This window comes from Falco punctatus, assembly GCF_963210335.1.
Source record: "Falco punctatus genome assembly, contig: scaffold_30, whole genome shotgun sequence".
In the NCBI taxonomy this organism is placed as follows: Eukaryota; Metazoa; Chordata; class Aves; order Falconiformes; family Falconidae; genus Falco; species Falco punctatus.
The window spans coordinates 355,490-370,955 of NW_027660235.1; the positions used below are offsets into that span (position 1 = coordinate 355,490).

The following is a 15,466-nucleotide window of genomic DNA, read 5'->3' on the forward strand; positions in this document are numbered from 1 at the left end:
CGTGATGTGGAGGTTGGTCATTTCATTACCTCTGGCCAAGAATATTCTTATTTCCACATCTGAGGATTGGCTATCACATTCCTGACAGGCTCCATAGTTCCAAGACTGGACTCATCTTCCTGACCACCTCCCCACTGGGACTGGCAGGTCACTAGGAGCTCCCAAGGCCTTCCCTTGTGCAGGCTGAACAAGGGCCTTGCCCTCAGTTTCCCCTCCTGGGAAAGTGTTCCAGCCCCTGAGCATCTCAATGACCCTTCACTGAACTCCCAGTCATACACACCTTCCTTGCTGTAGTGGCTTGTCTCTGGCCAAAAGCCCAGCAGCCACCCAGCCGCTCGCTCCCCCCTTCACTCCCCAGTCAGGGCCCAAAAACGAGCACAGTCACGGACAGGGGGTCTAACGAGGGTTGAGCATGGGGACACAGTCACTTCCCGCACTCCCTTGTCAAGGCACCTCTTCATACGCTCCAGGGCACTGCTGGCTGCCTCTGCTGCCAGGTCACGGGGTGGGATTGTGTTTTGCCTTCTGTCCCCCAGCACCACCAGGGCCTTTTCTGCACAGACACTGCCCAGCCAGGCAGGTCCCAGGCCCTGCAGCTGCAGGGTGTTAGTCCATGCGAGGGAGGTGCAGGCTCTGCCCTTGGTCCGTCCTGCATCTGTGCAGCTCCTGACAGGGCGGCCACCCCACCTGCCAGGGTTCCCCTCCATGGCATCACTAGGGCACAGGGATGGTCCTCGCAGTTTGGTGCCACCGACAGACACTGTGAGACTTGCCTCCACTGGGTCATCTATACAGCCCTTAAACTGTAATCCGGAGAGTCCTCTGCAACGTCCACACTGCCCCAGTATGTCCCAGTGGCCTCCAGGTGGGGTGTGAGCCCTTCCCCACTGCTCTCTCAGCCTGACCATCCAGCTGGTGTTTTACCCATCTCTTTCTGTTCCCACCCAGAGTGTCATGGCCTCACGTGGGCAGAAGAACGCTGAGGGAGACCATGGGCAGAGTTTTGCTGAAGCTGAGGGAAATGACATCCACTGTGGAGCTCCTCACGCACAACTGCAGGCTGTCAGGTTGGCGAGGCAGGATTTACCCTTGGAAAATCCACCTGGACAGTTACCTGCTCAGGTGCCAGAAATGTCACCCAAGGGGACTCTAACTGATGGCACACCCCTCACCATGGGGGTTTGTGCAGCCTGTGGTTCCCCGAGCTAAAGGCTGCAGGTGAAGAAGGAGGACAGTGCTCTTGCTTCAGTTCATTGCTTCCTGTGCTCCTGCCTTGTACCACAGTGAGTACTTGGAAACCTTGCCATAGGCAACACAAGGCTCTTACATCCTCCCACAAAAGCCCTCCATTCTCCAGCGTGGACCAGCCCAGCTCCCTCAGCCTGATCTACCAGGGCACGTGCTCCAGCCTTGACCATCTCTGTGATTCTTTACTGAAATGGCTCCAGCGTGCCAATGTCTCTCTGCTATTGCGGAGCACCAAAGCTAGACAAGTACTCTAGATGTGGTGAAACAAGTGGGAAGCAGAGGGAGGGAATGACTTGCCGTGGCTGTGCTCCTGGTCATACAGCCCAGGAGGCTGTTGGTCACCTTTCCTGATGGCTCCTAGTTTGCCTAATGCAAACCAAGGACCCAGCCAGGCAGTCCCTGCCCTGTGTCATCGCAGGGCCTCGGTCCACTTTAGGGGCAGGACTTTCAATTTGTCCTTCTTGCATATCACGAGATTGATGGGTGCTTCCAGTCAAGAGGAAGTTCCTCCAGTCTCTAGGACCTTCCAGTGGTGATGGAGAATGGCCTCACTGAGACATCGGCCTGCTCACACTGCTCCCTGGGATGCCGCCCCTCCACCTCCCTGGAGTGGGAAGCATTGAATTTGGTCAAATGACTCCTGACTTGATCCCCATCCACACTTGGCTGGTTCCCTCCAGAGCCCTGCCTTCAGGCACAAAGCTTTGGGACACGATGCTGGGGAAGACTAAGGGAAAGAGAACCTGGAGGATGTTCAGTTTTATCTAGACCTGCTCTTACTAAGCTCAGCAGTGACCACACAGGGGCTTTGTTTATTTCTTAAACTGTTCTGCAAGTAGTGAGAGATCCTCTTGATGCCTTTGAACATCTTGCAAGACCCCATACTAAGCAGGCTTTGGCTTCCCTGAAGACATCCCTATTTCTAAATTCCTCTTTGAGCCCTTGCATCCACCTCCAGGATGCTTCCTTTTCTCTCTGGAGGTACTTGAGGAATTCCTTCTTTAGCCAAGGATCTCTCTTGGCATGTCTGCTTGATTTCCTGCTTCTCAGTATGGACAGTTCTGCTTGGGAAATGCTGAATGACCAGCCGTACACAGCTCTGCTGTCCTTGAGTGCTGCTGCCCATGGGACTACCACTACAAGTCCCCTGAAGAGGCTAAAACCTTCTCCCACTATTTCATGAGCACTACAGCCAGGGCTGACACTGGTTTTCACTCCCTCAGCAGCACTGCCTGTTTGGCAAGGACCAGATTCAGGTGAGCGTCACCTTTGTTGGCCTGACACCTGTGCAAAGAATTTGTCTCAAGAGACCCCCGACACCAGCTGGACGGTGTGTATCCTGCTGTGCTCCCCTTCCAGAAAGTGTCAGGGTCATGAAGTCCCCAGTAAGAGCTGGGATCATGGACTTGCAGACTTCCTTGGATTGCTTAGATAAGCCTTTCCCCACTGCCGTACCCTGAGTGCGGGTGCTGTGTCTCCCACCAGGATGGCACACTAACCGGCCTCTCGCTGACACTCTCCTGCAAGGGCTCACCCAACCTGCTGCACACCCCGTAGAGGAGATCCGCACGTGCAACAAGTGCCTGCACACGGAGGGCATCCCCTCCTCAGCTTCCTGGCCTGTCCCTCGTGAAAAGCCCACACCTTCCCCTGCCGCACCACTGTGACCTGTCCCACCACCCCTCAGGATTTAGTTCATCAATAGCATGATTTACTCCATCCATATCCAGCACGATGACAGCAGGTGGAAGTCCAGCTCCTCCTGCCTGTGCCCCAGGCCCAAGCCATCGGTGCGCTTTTGGGCTGCAGCACCTCAGCCGTAGCGCTGGGGCCACGCTCAGGCTTCTCTTGGGCAAAGCTGGTACCAAGCGCCCCCGAGCCAGCGTGTGCCCGTGCTGTGCTGGAGACCAGAGACCCGCTGGAGTGGGTGGCGGTGGCAATCTAAGCGCACCGGCAGAGGAAGCCCTGCCCTCTGCAAGGCCAGAAAAGCAGTGCTGGGCTCTGCAGCCCTGGCAGAAGAAGGCTTGGCTAGCTGCAGTGCTGCTGAGGCCCCTGAAGGCCTGTGGGGGAGGGGAGGCTGACCTCCAGGAGGACATGGTGCTGCTGAAAATGTGCTTCAGTTTGGGTATGCTGTGATCCAGGAACACTGTGAGAACCATGCACTGGTTCTTTGATGGTATCTTCATGGGGCTGAGCAAAGGATTGTTGGAATAAGTGCCAGTGGAGTGTGGGAGTAGCCAGGTGATTGGAACCATCCCCAGCCAAATTATGAGGCAAAGACCCAACAATCATTTCAGGTGACCAGCTGATCCAGGGTGCTGGCAATTATGCATCGCAAAGTGCAGCACCTTGGAGATAGCTCGGTGCATATAGGACAGCAAGTGGCAGATCAAGCAAGGAAAGAAGCAGCTGAAAGTCAAATATTGCTAGTCCTGCCAGAGAAGTGGCAGAAATTAGGACCTAAGAGCCCACAGGATCCACCAGAAAACAATCAGTTGGCTAATATACTGAAGGCAACCCAAATCATGGATGATGGGTGACTCCTTCACATCAACTAACATTTAAAGAGGAAATTATGTGTGAATTGGCTAAAAGGAAGCACCAAGAAACTCCCTGGGGAATTGAGAGGATGTTAGAAGCCTTGAAAGGGCAAGTTCTAAAAGTACCATGACTGGGAAAAAAAAAACGCAGAGTGAAGAAGCATGAGTTATGCCTGAAGAAGTATCTTCACGTACCCCCAAAGACCTTTCCCAGGGCTGACAAAGCCCAGGGGATTACTGGCAAATAGACTTTTTCCAAGTTACTGCAGAAAAACGGGTATCAGTATCTTTTAGTCATGACAGATGTTTTTTCAGGCTGGCTGGAAGCTTTCCCTTGCCGCACCAATAAGAAGTATCATAAGTGTTAACTTCAGAGATAATACCGAGATTTGGGGTACCCATAGGACTTTCTTTGGGTGTTGGGGTCCACACTTGGTAGTAGAAGCCCTTCACCTTTTAGCTAAACTAGAAGGCGTACAATGGGATCTCCACACTCCATGGAGACCTCAATCAAGCAGGATAGTAGAAAGAATGAAGCTAAGCCTGAAAGGGCAGATGAGTAAAATTTGCCAAGAACCTCAGAGAGAGCAGTCAGATGCTTTTCCCTCAGCGTTGCTACAGATACAGGATCCAGCGTAAACGGAAGGAGAGAGTTATTCCTTTGGAAAGGATACATGGTAAACCTTGCCAGGTGACAGAAATGGGAGTGAATCCCAAAATAATAGAAGGGAAACATGGCTTAAAAGAGTATGCTCAGTCTCTAGGAAAGGTCCTGTCCTCTCTCCAGAGGTACGTCACTGTGAGCGCAGATCTGTCCCTGGACGTGCCTGTACATCACTACCGACAAGGAGATTGCGTGTATCTTAGAACATGGATGGATGAACCGTTGAGGAGAAGTGAAAGGACCTTTCCAGATTTTGCTTAGCACCTACGCTGCTGTCAGGCCTGAAGGAGTCACTCCATGGACATGCCATAGCAGGGTTTAAGCAGCCACATCACCAGAATGGACTGTCAAGCAAGGAAAACCTTTATGCTTGAAACTACCTCCAGAATCATGAAGTTCTAGGTTCAGGATCTTGCATTATTGCCAGACAGCATATAAGTGAATGACTGAAATGCGACCCCAGATAAGACTGGGCTGTCTACAGGGAAGCTGGAGTCTGCTACTTGCCTCTCCTTTGTAGATATATGTTGAAACATGTTTTACAGATGTATAGAATTTGGCCTGTGATGTGGTATGCTAAATCCTCATCTTGGGTGGGACCAGGAGGAGTCATGGACATGGAATACTCATTTGAAAATGGTGGAAGGATCGATAATTGCTGTTAGGAGGAGTGATTGTTGGGTAGGTACCCATTTCCCTGAATGTCCTCATGCAGGAATGCCTGTAGCTGGTATCCCCATCCCATTTGGGACTAGTCGGAGTAACTTGTGGCTAAGACCAAAATACACTCATTGGAACGAGACTGACCTCCAGACCTGGGCAATACTGAATCCACACTCAGTGTGAAGTGTGTTACTAAAATGAAGCCAAGACACACCAAAACGGAGCTCTGGTCTTTGTGGGGCCCTACCCACATTGTGATTGCTCAATGCGATTCATGAAGCTGTCAGAACTAACTAGCAGTAGGTACTGGAACGTTCCACTGGGCACTGGGTGGTGCTGGATATGTGCCAGTGCAGCACAAAAAGCGTTACCACCAAGATGGCCGGGTAGATGCACCACCAAGATGGTGGGATATTTCCTGATATGACTGACTGAGACACTGGACAACAGTCGGTGGTGAACAACTTACCTGCGGAGATACAGGCAGAATCAACCACCCTTTACAGAGAGACCCACTGGGTTTCACTCTTTTGCTGGGTGGTTTATTCCTTGGCGAGGAGCTGCTGCACTGGGGAAGGCAGTGATAAAGAGATCCACAGGAGTGGAAGAGATGACCAAGGACACTGCAGGTGCCATAAAAGTTTTGCAGGAAGATCTTTCAGAGACAGCTCGTATAGCTGTGCAAAACAGAATGGCACTAGTTATAAAGCTGGCATCTCAAGGTGGAGTCTCTACTATTGTTAATACCATTTGTGAGCATGTAGATGAATGTGGAAGAATTTCTACTGACTTCCAAGAGATTTGGAAATGACATAATGTTTTGCATGAGATCCAGAAGGTCAACACCTCATATGGATTTCTGACTTACATCTATGGATTAAGAAGTTAACTTTCACATACCATCCTCCTCTTACTCTTTGGTCATACCTGTCCCTCTCACCTACCTAGTTTCTGCTTTGAGCTTCATGGAGTTAAAGTTTGACTGCCTTTCAGTAATCTCCCTAATACTCCCTATAGGCAACACTTCAGCAGTGGTGATGATAGACCTCATGTGGATCTGCTTGAACTTACCATAAATCAGATGAGAAGTCTAATTTATTATTTATTAGATAGTATTATTTTTCCCCTAGTTTAAAAAAAAAACAAACCAAACACGTTCTATTCCTATTTGCCCCCAGGTCTCTAAGGGAAGCAGGTAGTAACTGCTGCAAAGACCCTGCAATGTTCATCTGCAGAGATGGTTAGAGAAGTCTGATGTCAAGTGATGTAAGTGCCATGGGGCTGAGGAAAGATATCACGGGGCTGGAGAGGTAAGGAGCAAGGCTGCCCACGCAGTGATTAGCTCCAGGGACTGCTTTTCCACCTGGCCACAGCTCTTCAGGGGACACTCTGCATTAATAGCAATTGGACAAGTCTTCTGTCTTCATCAAAGTGCTCATTGCCTGCCTTCTTCTTTCACTGTACTGCTGAAACTTATCTCATTAAGTGTAGGAGCCAAACTTGAAGACCAGATGGCCCTGATGGAAGAGACAGGGCTCGTAAGGGCGTTCTGCCTCGTCATGAGCCCAGGGTGTCTGTGGTGCTGTGGACTTCAGGTGTTCAGAGGAGAGTGAAGAAACCTCTCAAGAACACCAAGTCAGGAGCAAAGCCCACAGCCCCTGGAAGCGTTAATGGGCCCCACTGAGGGCCATGGCTGCGAAAGCCTCCCCATGGCCTTGTTAGAGCCCATCCTTGGAGGCTGTGAGTGCAGGAAGGCAAAGGCGCTGTGCAGGCAGCTCTGCTGCTGAGCAAAGCCTTGGCTTGCTTGATGAAGCAGAAAGGCCAAGCCGTGACCTGCAGCCTGTGGGGAGGTCGGTGCTGTCCCTCACACAGGGCTCAGGGCTCTTCCTGGGGACCATGGAAGGTGGGCATCCAATGCCCAGTGAAGGACAGCAATGGCACAGCAACTTCCAGCTTCCCCATGGGCCCGCAAGGAGGCAACGATGCCCCCGTGCCGTGAGGACATCATGTCTTGTCATGGCCCTCAGAGGCAGAGACAGCTGCCACAGCCAAGGGGACACAGACCTGGGTTCTACTGGTGCCTTCCAGCCTTGCCAGTGCCCTCTGCCATCCCCACCATAGGCTGTCCTGCATGCTTGGAGCCCTGCCCCTGTTTCCCTGCAGGCTGTAGGCACCATCTCGCTGCCCTGCCTTGCTCTCACCCCAACATTGCCATACCTTCGCTGAGGTACCTCCACTCTCACCGGCTGTTCCTTGAAACACAAACCATGGGCTGATCCAGGCTCCCTCTGGCTGAGCCCTCGCACCGCAGCAGGACCCTTGCAGTGACAGTTCTTCCTGCTGAGGTCCAGTCTCTGCTTTCCTAGTTGAAACTTGGTGACATTTTTTCCTCTCTCCTGCTGTTTTCCCCTGCCCAGGAAAGGTTTACCATCTCAGAAAATACCCTTCCAGCAGGGAATGCAGCCAGGAAGCCTTTTCTTATGCTCTGCTCTCTCACCAGAGAGAAGGAATACTCACATGGTCTCCCAAACCACGTAACTGCTGCTGGCCTTTCTGCTTCTCCCAGGGACATGACCAAGCCATGTGCCTGCTGCTGTCCCATCATGTCCCCAGGCAAAAACAATCTCTACACGAGCCCTTCTCCTGGATGGGGCCTATGGGGTCCCTTGGCAGAGGGACTGTCCCAGCCACGTTCCTGATGCTGGCCTGTCAGCTCCAGAGGCAGAACTGACCTCACAGGCCCCTCACAGCCAGGCACGTCCTCCTGCATGAGGAGTTCCTGAGACCGTTTTTCCCTCCCAATACCACACCCCTCCATCACCCTCATTCTGGCCCAGGTCCTGACCACAGAAAAGCATGCTGGTTTCATCAGATTTGTCAAATATCTTTCCCACAAGCCATTTCCCACAAGCTCATCTTCAGCCGAGCCCCTCTACTTGTGTTGACACAATTTATATATGCCTTTATAGCTCTATGGTGTTTTTTCAGGTTGGACTGACCTCTGGAGGTCATCGAGTCCACCCCTCCAGCTGAGGCAGGGTCACCTAAACCAACTTTCTCAGCAGATTGTCTAGGTAGGCTTGCAATATCATAGAAGCACAGAAACAGAGAATCATTTAGCTTGGAAAAGACCTTAAAGATCATCAAATCCAAATGTAAACTCAGGACGGCCAATTCCATCACTAAATCATGCTATGAAGAATTGCATCTACCTCTATTGAAACACCTCCAGGGCTGGTGATTCCACCAGCTCCCTGGTTCCAATGCTTGAGCACCTTTGCAGTGAAGATGTTTTTCCTCATATCCAATCTGAACCTCTCCTGGTGTAACTTGAGGCTCTTGCCTCTTGTCCTGTCACTTGTTATCTGGCAGAAGACTCCTACCCACCCCATCTACAACCTCCTTTCAGGTACTTCTAGAGAGCAGTAAGGTCCCCCCTGAGCCTCCTACTACCCACACTAAACAACTCAAGTCCCCTCAGTCACCCTTCATCCAAGCAGGGATCCAGACCCTTCACCAGTTTTGTTGCCCTTCTCTGGAAATGCTCCAGGACCTCAACGTTTCTCTTGAAGTGAGGAGCCCAAAACAGAAACACGTTGTTTGAGGTTTGACTTCAGCAGTGCCGAGTACAGGGGGTCCATCACTGCCCTGGTCCTGCTGGCCATGCTCTTTCTGATACCAGACAGGATGCTATTGGCCTTCTTGGCCACCCGGGTACACTGATGGCTCATGCTCAACCATCTGTCAACCCTCACCCTCAGGGTGCTTCCCCAGCAGGCAGCCTTCCAGCCACTCTGGCCCAAGCCTGTAGCCTTGAGTGGGGCTGTTTTGACCCAGGTACAGAACTGGCACTTCTCCTGGTTGAACCTCATACAATTGGACTCACTTGAAAGGTCCAACCTGTCCAGATTCTTCTGTAGAGCCTTCCTGCCCTCAAGGACATCAGCACTGCCACCCAACTTGATGTTGTACAAAAAATCACTGTGGGTGCACTCAATCCCCGTGTCTGGATTGTTGATAAAGTTCTGAAACAGGACTGGCCCCAGCACTGAGCCCTGGGGAACGCCACTCCTTATGGGCCATCGTCACCTGGATGTCACTCCATTTACTACCCCTCTTGGGGCTTGGCTGTCCAGCCAGCTCTAACCCAGCACGGAGAACACCCACCGAAGCCATGAGCAGCCAGTTTCTCCAGGAGAATGCAGTGGGAGGTGGAGCCAAAAGGCTTTTTTAAGGTCCAGGTAGACAGCATCCACCGCCTTTCCCTCATCCACTGGGCAGGTCACCTTGTCCCAGCAGGAGATCAGGTTCATCAGGCAGGACCTGCCTTTCATAAACCCATGCAGGCTGGTCCTGACCTCCTGGTTTTCCTGTGGCTCCTGCGTGATGGCGCTCAGGATGATCAGCTCCACAACCTTCCCTGGCACTAAGATCAGGTTGACAGGCCTGTAGTTATCCCGATCCTCCCTCCTACCCTTCCTGTAGGTGGGCAGCACTTGACTAACATTCAGCCTTCTTGGGCCTCCCCAGTTAGCCAGCACTGTTGAAATTCATCGCTGTGCTGAGGCAATAGAGAAACAGACCAATGATTTTCAAAGTGTTCCTGCATCACGGGATGTCCATGGTCAAGGACACAATCAAAAGCACCTTGTCCTTTCTGGTTATAAGCTTCACCGGAACCACATGTCCTCTGGGGCTGCAGAGGCATCACTGGCAGCAATGCCTTCTCCTGCAGCACTGCACAGTCCAGCCCTGCATGTCTCTGGTCCCAGGGACAGCACGGATTGCTCTCCTTAGGAACATCTCATTTCACTATCACAGTGACCTCTGCCCACCACCCCAGCATGCGCTGCAGCAAACATTTTGCTGGCGTGGGACCTTGGACACTTGGTACCCATTGTTATTTTTGTTGTTACATGTCTGAGCTTGGCCCAGGTGACACAGGTGTGGTTCAGGGTAACTCTGCTCTGAAATAACCTAAATCATGGAGAGGAAGGGGAAAGGTCTTATTTAAGCCGCATGAGGAAGCCTTAGCATCAATAACCTCACATCTTCTTGGGGAATTTAGAGATCCTGTGGGTTGACACGGCAGGGGTTTGGGAGTGGTTTGGAGGTGTTTGTAGGGCTGGCAGAGGTGAGAAGAGATCAAGAGCTGACTCCATGGCCATAACAGCCACTTTCATTTGACTCCAAAATGGACCAGCCCCTGCCCAAACCTGAGCCAATAAGCAATTCTAGTGGCACCTCTGTGATCCCCTATGGCAGAAAGGACAAAACACAACGGGAGAGGAGTGAGAATTATGTGAGAGAACAACCCTATAGACATCAAGGTGAGTGAAGAAGGAGGGGAGCCATGAGACAGAGGCTTGGTGGGATCCTGCAAGCCAGTGGTCAAGTAACCCCCCGCCGACAGTCACAGGGCAGCACAGTGACAATGCTCCTTTAGGTGTCTGCAGGTTCTTTGCATCGGCATTCTAGCACAGCTGCCAGATGGGCCAGCAGCTGTGATGCTCCCCTGGATCTGAAACCCTGCATCATTCGTGTCCACCTTAGTTCTAGGAGCAAAGAAACGGTGGAGTCTCATCTCCCAGGGGGAGTGAGGCAGGAGAGCAGCAGAGTGCAGGCCCCAGGTCACACACTGGCAGGCTGTGGCCTGTGCAGAAGGAGGGAACACTCCTTTGGGTGCCCTGGAATTGCCCCACAAGCATAAACTCCATTTTCAATGTTGGACCTGTTGGAGGCTGCTGTCCTTGCCGAGCAGCTGTGCTGAGCTCTGCCACCTGCCCTGGCACTTGGTTCCCTCAGTGTCACAGCTCTGTCTGCCACAGGACGGGCTCCAGCTGCCTCTGCGTGGGCCCCTGGCTGAGGGCACTGCTGCACATCTGGGCTGAAGCCCCCCAGCTGTGGCACCAGCCCAGCTCTGCCTGGCCACAAGGCAACCTGGTACCAAGTGTCCCCGAGCCCGTGGGTGCAAAGGCTTTGCTTCAGAGCAGAGACGTGGCCTGGGCAAAGGAGAGCTGAGTCTTGAGCCCTCGGACTGTGCAATGAAGTGCTGCAATGGGCTCTGCAGGGCTTACTGAAGCACTGAGGACATCCTCCCTGCCCTGCCTGCAGAACCACCAGACACACACGTACACACACGCTCCGTTAGGAGTACTTGGATCCTTTGCTGCAGTCTTCCTTCATGCTGGATACTGAAGGGTTAACAAAAGTTGATGCTCATGCAGAAAACTTTTTCTAGTAAGGGAATTGCCAGTGCTGGAAATAAGTGTGTCCCCCCAGGTGAGGCAAGGCCCATGAGGGATTGCCTCATCCTGCTGCCCAGCAGGTTCCCCTGCAGCCCCAGGGACAGCTGGAGGGAGCCCAGAGGGGCAGAGGAGGGAGGCAGGGAGAGCTCAAAAGCAGACCTTGGTGGGAGGCTGCTGAGAGCTCCCTGCTGGAGAAATCTGCAGAGCCCTTGAGCTGGTAAGTGTGTGGCTGCAGGGCAATGCCTCTGCAGTTGCTAGCCGGGTCTGCAGCAGCTGGGCCCCCCCCAGCCTGTGGGACCGTGTGGGAGCCTTTTGCTGTGGAGGAGGCCAGTGTGCTGCAGAGCAGGGCTTCCCTGCTGCAGCATGGGAGGGCCAGGGCATGTGGGCTGCCTTGTGCCAGGGCCGGCTGCAGGGCTGTGAAGGTGGCTGTGCAGGCAGGGGTGCCCAGGGCTGTCCTTGCCAGCAGGGTCCCTGCAGCCGCGGGGGCTGTGTGCTGGGGCAGGGGCTCTGCCGCCTGCCAGGGGCAGCTCTCAGCCTGCCGGGGGGCTCCCCACAGCTCTGGGGGCGTATGGACTGAGCCCCGAGAGGGAAGGATCTCTCTGCTGTTGAGAGTGTGCTGCATGGCTGAGCGCTGCTTACAAGGATAGGTTACCCTCAGAATATGTCGACTTTTCGTATCGAAGGTCAGCGCAGGGATTGCTATGATAAATCCAGGGCTCTCCTCAATCTGTGTTTTCAGCTTTCTGTTGTTGGGGGCAGGAGAGGGAAGGCAGAAATGTTAATGGAGATCTCGAGCTTGAAGATGTCCCTGAGACTGCCAGCTGTAACTCTGAGTGATGAGGAGGTCTGCCAGGAGCCTCCTGAAGTGCCCTCAGCCACTCCTCCGCCTATGAACAGCAGCAGCAGCAGCACCTTTGCTGGAGCCATCAGGGTCGTTCTGAGCTGCCCTTTTCCCCCTGCGGACAGGACCCTGCGCCCAGCCAGTGCCCTGCAGAGAGGCACGTTTGTGCGGGGCCAGTGCACAGAGGCAGAGATGTGGTCTGTGAGCACTGACAGGGAAAGACCTGGCACAGGGAGATACCTCCCACAAGGAAAATCTCCTGACATCCAGGATATTGCAAGGACTGATAGGAAACTTCAGACAGAATTGTTGTTGAAAGGAGAATCAGAAAGCTCTCTCTGACCATGTGCAGTGCAGACCCCTTTCTCTGAGGCATCCCCCTGGCTGCTCTCCCCCCAGCAAAGCCTCTGCCCTCAGGGCTGGGGGTCCCGAGGTGTGAGCCACCCCCTCTGCAGCCAGAGCTCCAGCAGAGCCACGGTGCAGCTCTGCAGCCACGTGCCCCGGTCCCTCTGCAGAGCACAGGGGCTGAGAGCAGCTGCCCGGCAATGTTGGTGTGTGGGAGGTGGCGAGCAGAGCTGGGCAAGGGCAACGCTGCCCTCAGTGCCTGGCACGCTCGCCCTGGACACTCTTACCTAGACCATCAGTGCAATTTTACTTCTTTCTCTGCCTTTTGGTGTTAGTTTTATTCTCTTGCTCTTGCTGTCAGGCTCTCTGGGGATGGGTGTTTCAGCTGCAGAGTCACACTCTGACCTTGTGGGTCCTCTCCTGCAGGTGTGTCCATGGGAACAGGTGTCCCAGCTTTCCTCTCAGCTGTGGGGCTGTGGGCAATGCCCTATGTGGGGCTGGGCAAGGAGCTGGTTCTCCCTGAACCTGATGCTCTTGTTAGGGCACTTGGCTACCTCCTTGAAGTTCCCTTCCAAGCAGTGCGTTGCCCTCCAGAATGGAAACCTGTCCCCTCGCACCCATGAGTGACCTGAAAGCGCCACGTAGAAGCGTAGAGTTTCTGTGTTGGAGAAAACGCTGTTGGGGTGGGTGAAATGAGCTGTGTATCCTTTGCTGTGGGTGGGATGCTGAGTTCTGATGAAAGCCTACAACCTTTACTGGTCTGTGGTGGGTCAGTCTGTTCTCAGCAGTGCCTTGTGGTATTTCAGGGTAACATGGGAGGGTGGCCACCATTCATCTCAGGAAGGTGCAAGCCCACAGAAATCGGGAACTAGATGGACAGACCACCTCGACTCACTGGGCACTCACCCACTAGCAATCCTCTTGCCTCACAGACCTCACTCTGTTCCACCTGAGGGCAGCAAAAATGCTCTGCTTTTCTGACATCCGAGAATACTCAACAGGAGAGATGGGGGGTAGCTGTGAAAGAAACTAAAACTCCCTTAAAATGCCTTCACCCTTCCCGTTCCTTAGCACTGGCGCTGCAGACACTGACCAGCCCTTCTGCGTTGGCACTGGTTTCACAGGACAAAGTTAAACACCAGGACTGGTCCCTGCCCCCACCCACTGCTGCAGAGTGGGGCTGGCTGGTCAAGAGCCCGTGGGCAGATGCCCTGCTCTTCATCGCCCACACGGCCAGCACCAAGCAGGGCTGCAGCCACACAGCTGCAGGAAGGTCTCCGAGAAAAGAGAGAGATGTCTGTGTGTGACGGGGGGATGGTCTGTGGGAAATGGCTTTGATTTTGCTTGCAGAAGTCTCCCCTAAATTATCACTGTCTTTTTCTCCTGTGACAGGTCCCCATGCCCAGAGGCAGCAGATGTCCAACAGCAGCTCCATCACCCAGTTCCTCCTCCTGGCATTTGCAGACACGCGGGAGCTGCAGCTCTTGCACTTCTGGCTCTCCCTGGGCATCTACCTGGCTGCCCTCATGGCCAATGGCCTCATCGTCACCACCGTAGTGTGCGACCACCACCTGCACACCCCCATGTACTTCTTCCTCCTCAACCTCTCCTTCCTCGACCTGGGCTCCATCTCCACCACTCTCCCCAAAGCAATGGCCAACTCCCTCTGGGACACCAGGGACATCTCCTACTCAGGATGTGCTGCACAGCTCTTCCTGATTGTCTTTTTCCTTTCGGCAGAGTGTTCTCTCCTCACCGTCATGGCCTATGACCGCTTTGTGGCCATCTGCCAGCCCCTGCACTACGGGACCCTGCTGGGCAGCAGAGCTTGTGTCCACATGGCAGCAGCTGCCTGGGCCAGTGGGTTTCTCTATGCTGCGCTGCACACGGCCAATACACTGTCACTGCCGCTCTGCCAAGGCAATGCCCTGGGACAGGTCTTCTGTGAAATCCCACAGATCCTCAAGCTCTCCTGCTCACACACCTACCTCAGGGAAGTGGGGCTAATTGTGGTTAGTGTCTTAGTAGTTTTTGGGTGTTTTGTTTTCATTGTTCTGTCTTACGTGCAGATCTTCAGGACTGTGCTGAGGATCCCCTCTGAGCAGGGGCGGCACAAAGCCTTTTCCACGTGCCTCCCTCACCTGGCCGTGGTCTCCCTCTTTCTCAGCACTGGCACATTTGCCCACCTGAAGCCCCCCACCATCTCCTCCCCATCGCTGGACCTGGTGGTGGCAGTTCTATACTCGGTGGTGCCTCCAGCACTGAACCCCCTCATCTACAGCATGAGGAACCAGGAGCTCAAGGGTGCAATGTGCAAACTGATAGCTGGATCTTCTTCTGAAGGAATATAATTATGAATAACATTTATAATGTAATTTATCACAGACCCAGAGTGACTTCTGAATTTGTTGCTCATGGTATTTCATTTCTGATAAAGGTGTCGTCCCCATTCTAAATTCCTTCTCTGATTTTCTTTTCTGAAGGTGTCGTGCTCTCTCCTAATCTAACAAAGTCAAAGGGCCATTAAACCACTATGTTTTTTCCTGGGATTCTTCCTTCCAAGTACTTTCTGGAGCTGCAGGGACAGTTCCTGTGTCCATAGAGGAAGGGGAAAAGGTTCCTGGCATGGCAGCACTACCAGGGAACACCAGCAGTTGGCTCTCCAACACCGTACTCCTTCCACTTCCACACTCCCCTTCTGACCCCCTGCCTTGGTGTAAGGCCTGAGTGCTCTGGCAGCTTGGTCACCGCCGTGCTGCGTGGCAGTCCTGTGAGCGCAGGCAGGGGCAGGCAACGGGCACTCTGTGACGGTGCTGGCCCCCATCAAATGTTATGGATTTGTGGAGACCACCTGAATGCAGCACTGCAACGTGCTTCCTTGAACCGAGGTCCCCGTGCCCATTGCTCATGACGAGGG

General features: G+C 53.4%; 2 protein-coding genes across 2 annotated transcripts in view; one reads left to right on the forward strand and one right to left on the reverse strand.

Annotated features, from left to right (window-relative positions):
• LOC308057440 (uncharacterized protein) overlaps positions 1-15,466 on the reverse strand; it is a 279,898-nt gene that overhangs the window by 34,749 nt on the left and 229,683 nt on the right. The window lies entirely within an intron of this gene.
• Positions 13,946-14,900, forward strand: LOC308057470 (olfactory receptor 14A16-like; the record flags this gene model as incomplete). Its single annotated transcript, XM_080411568.1, has 1 exon — positions 13,946-14,900. Exon 1 carries the CDS (start codon positions 13,965-13,967, stop codon positions 14,898-14,900), a length of 936 nt encoding a protein of 311 aa, XP_080267694.1. The 5' UTR covers positions 13,946-13,964.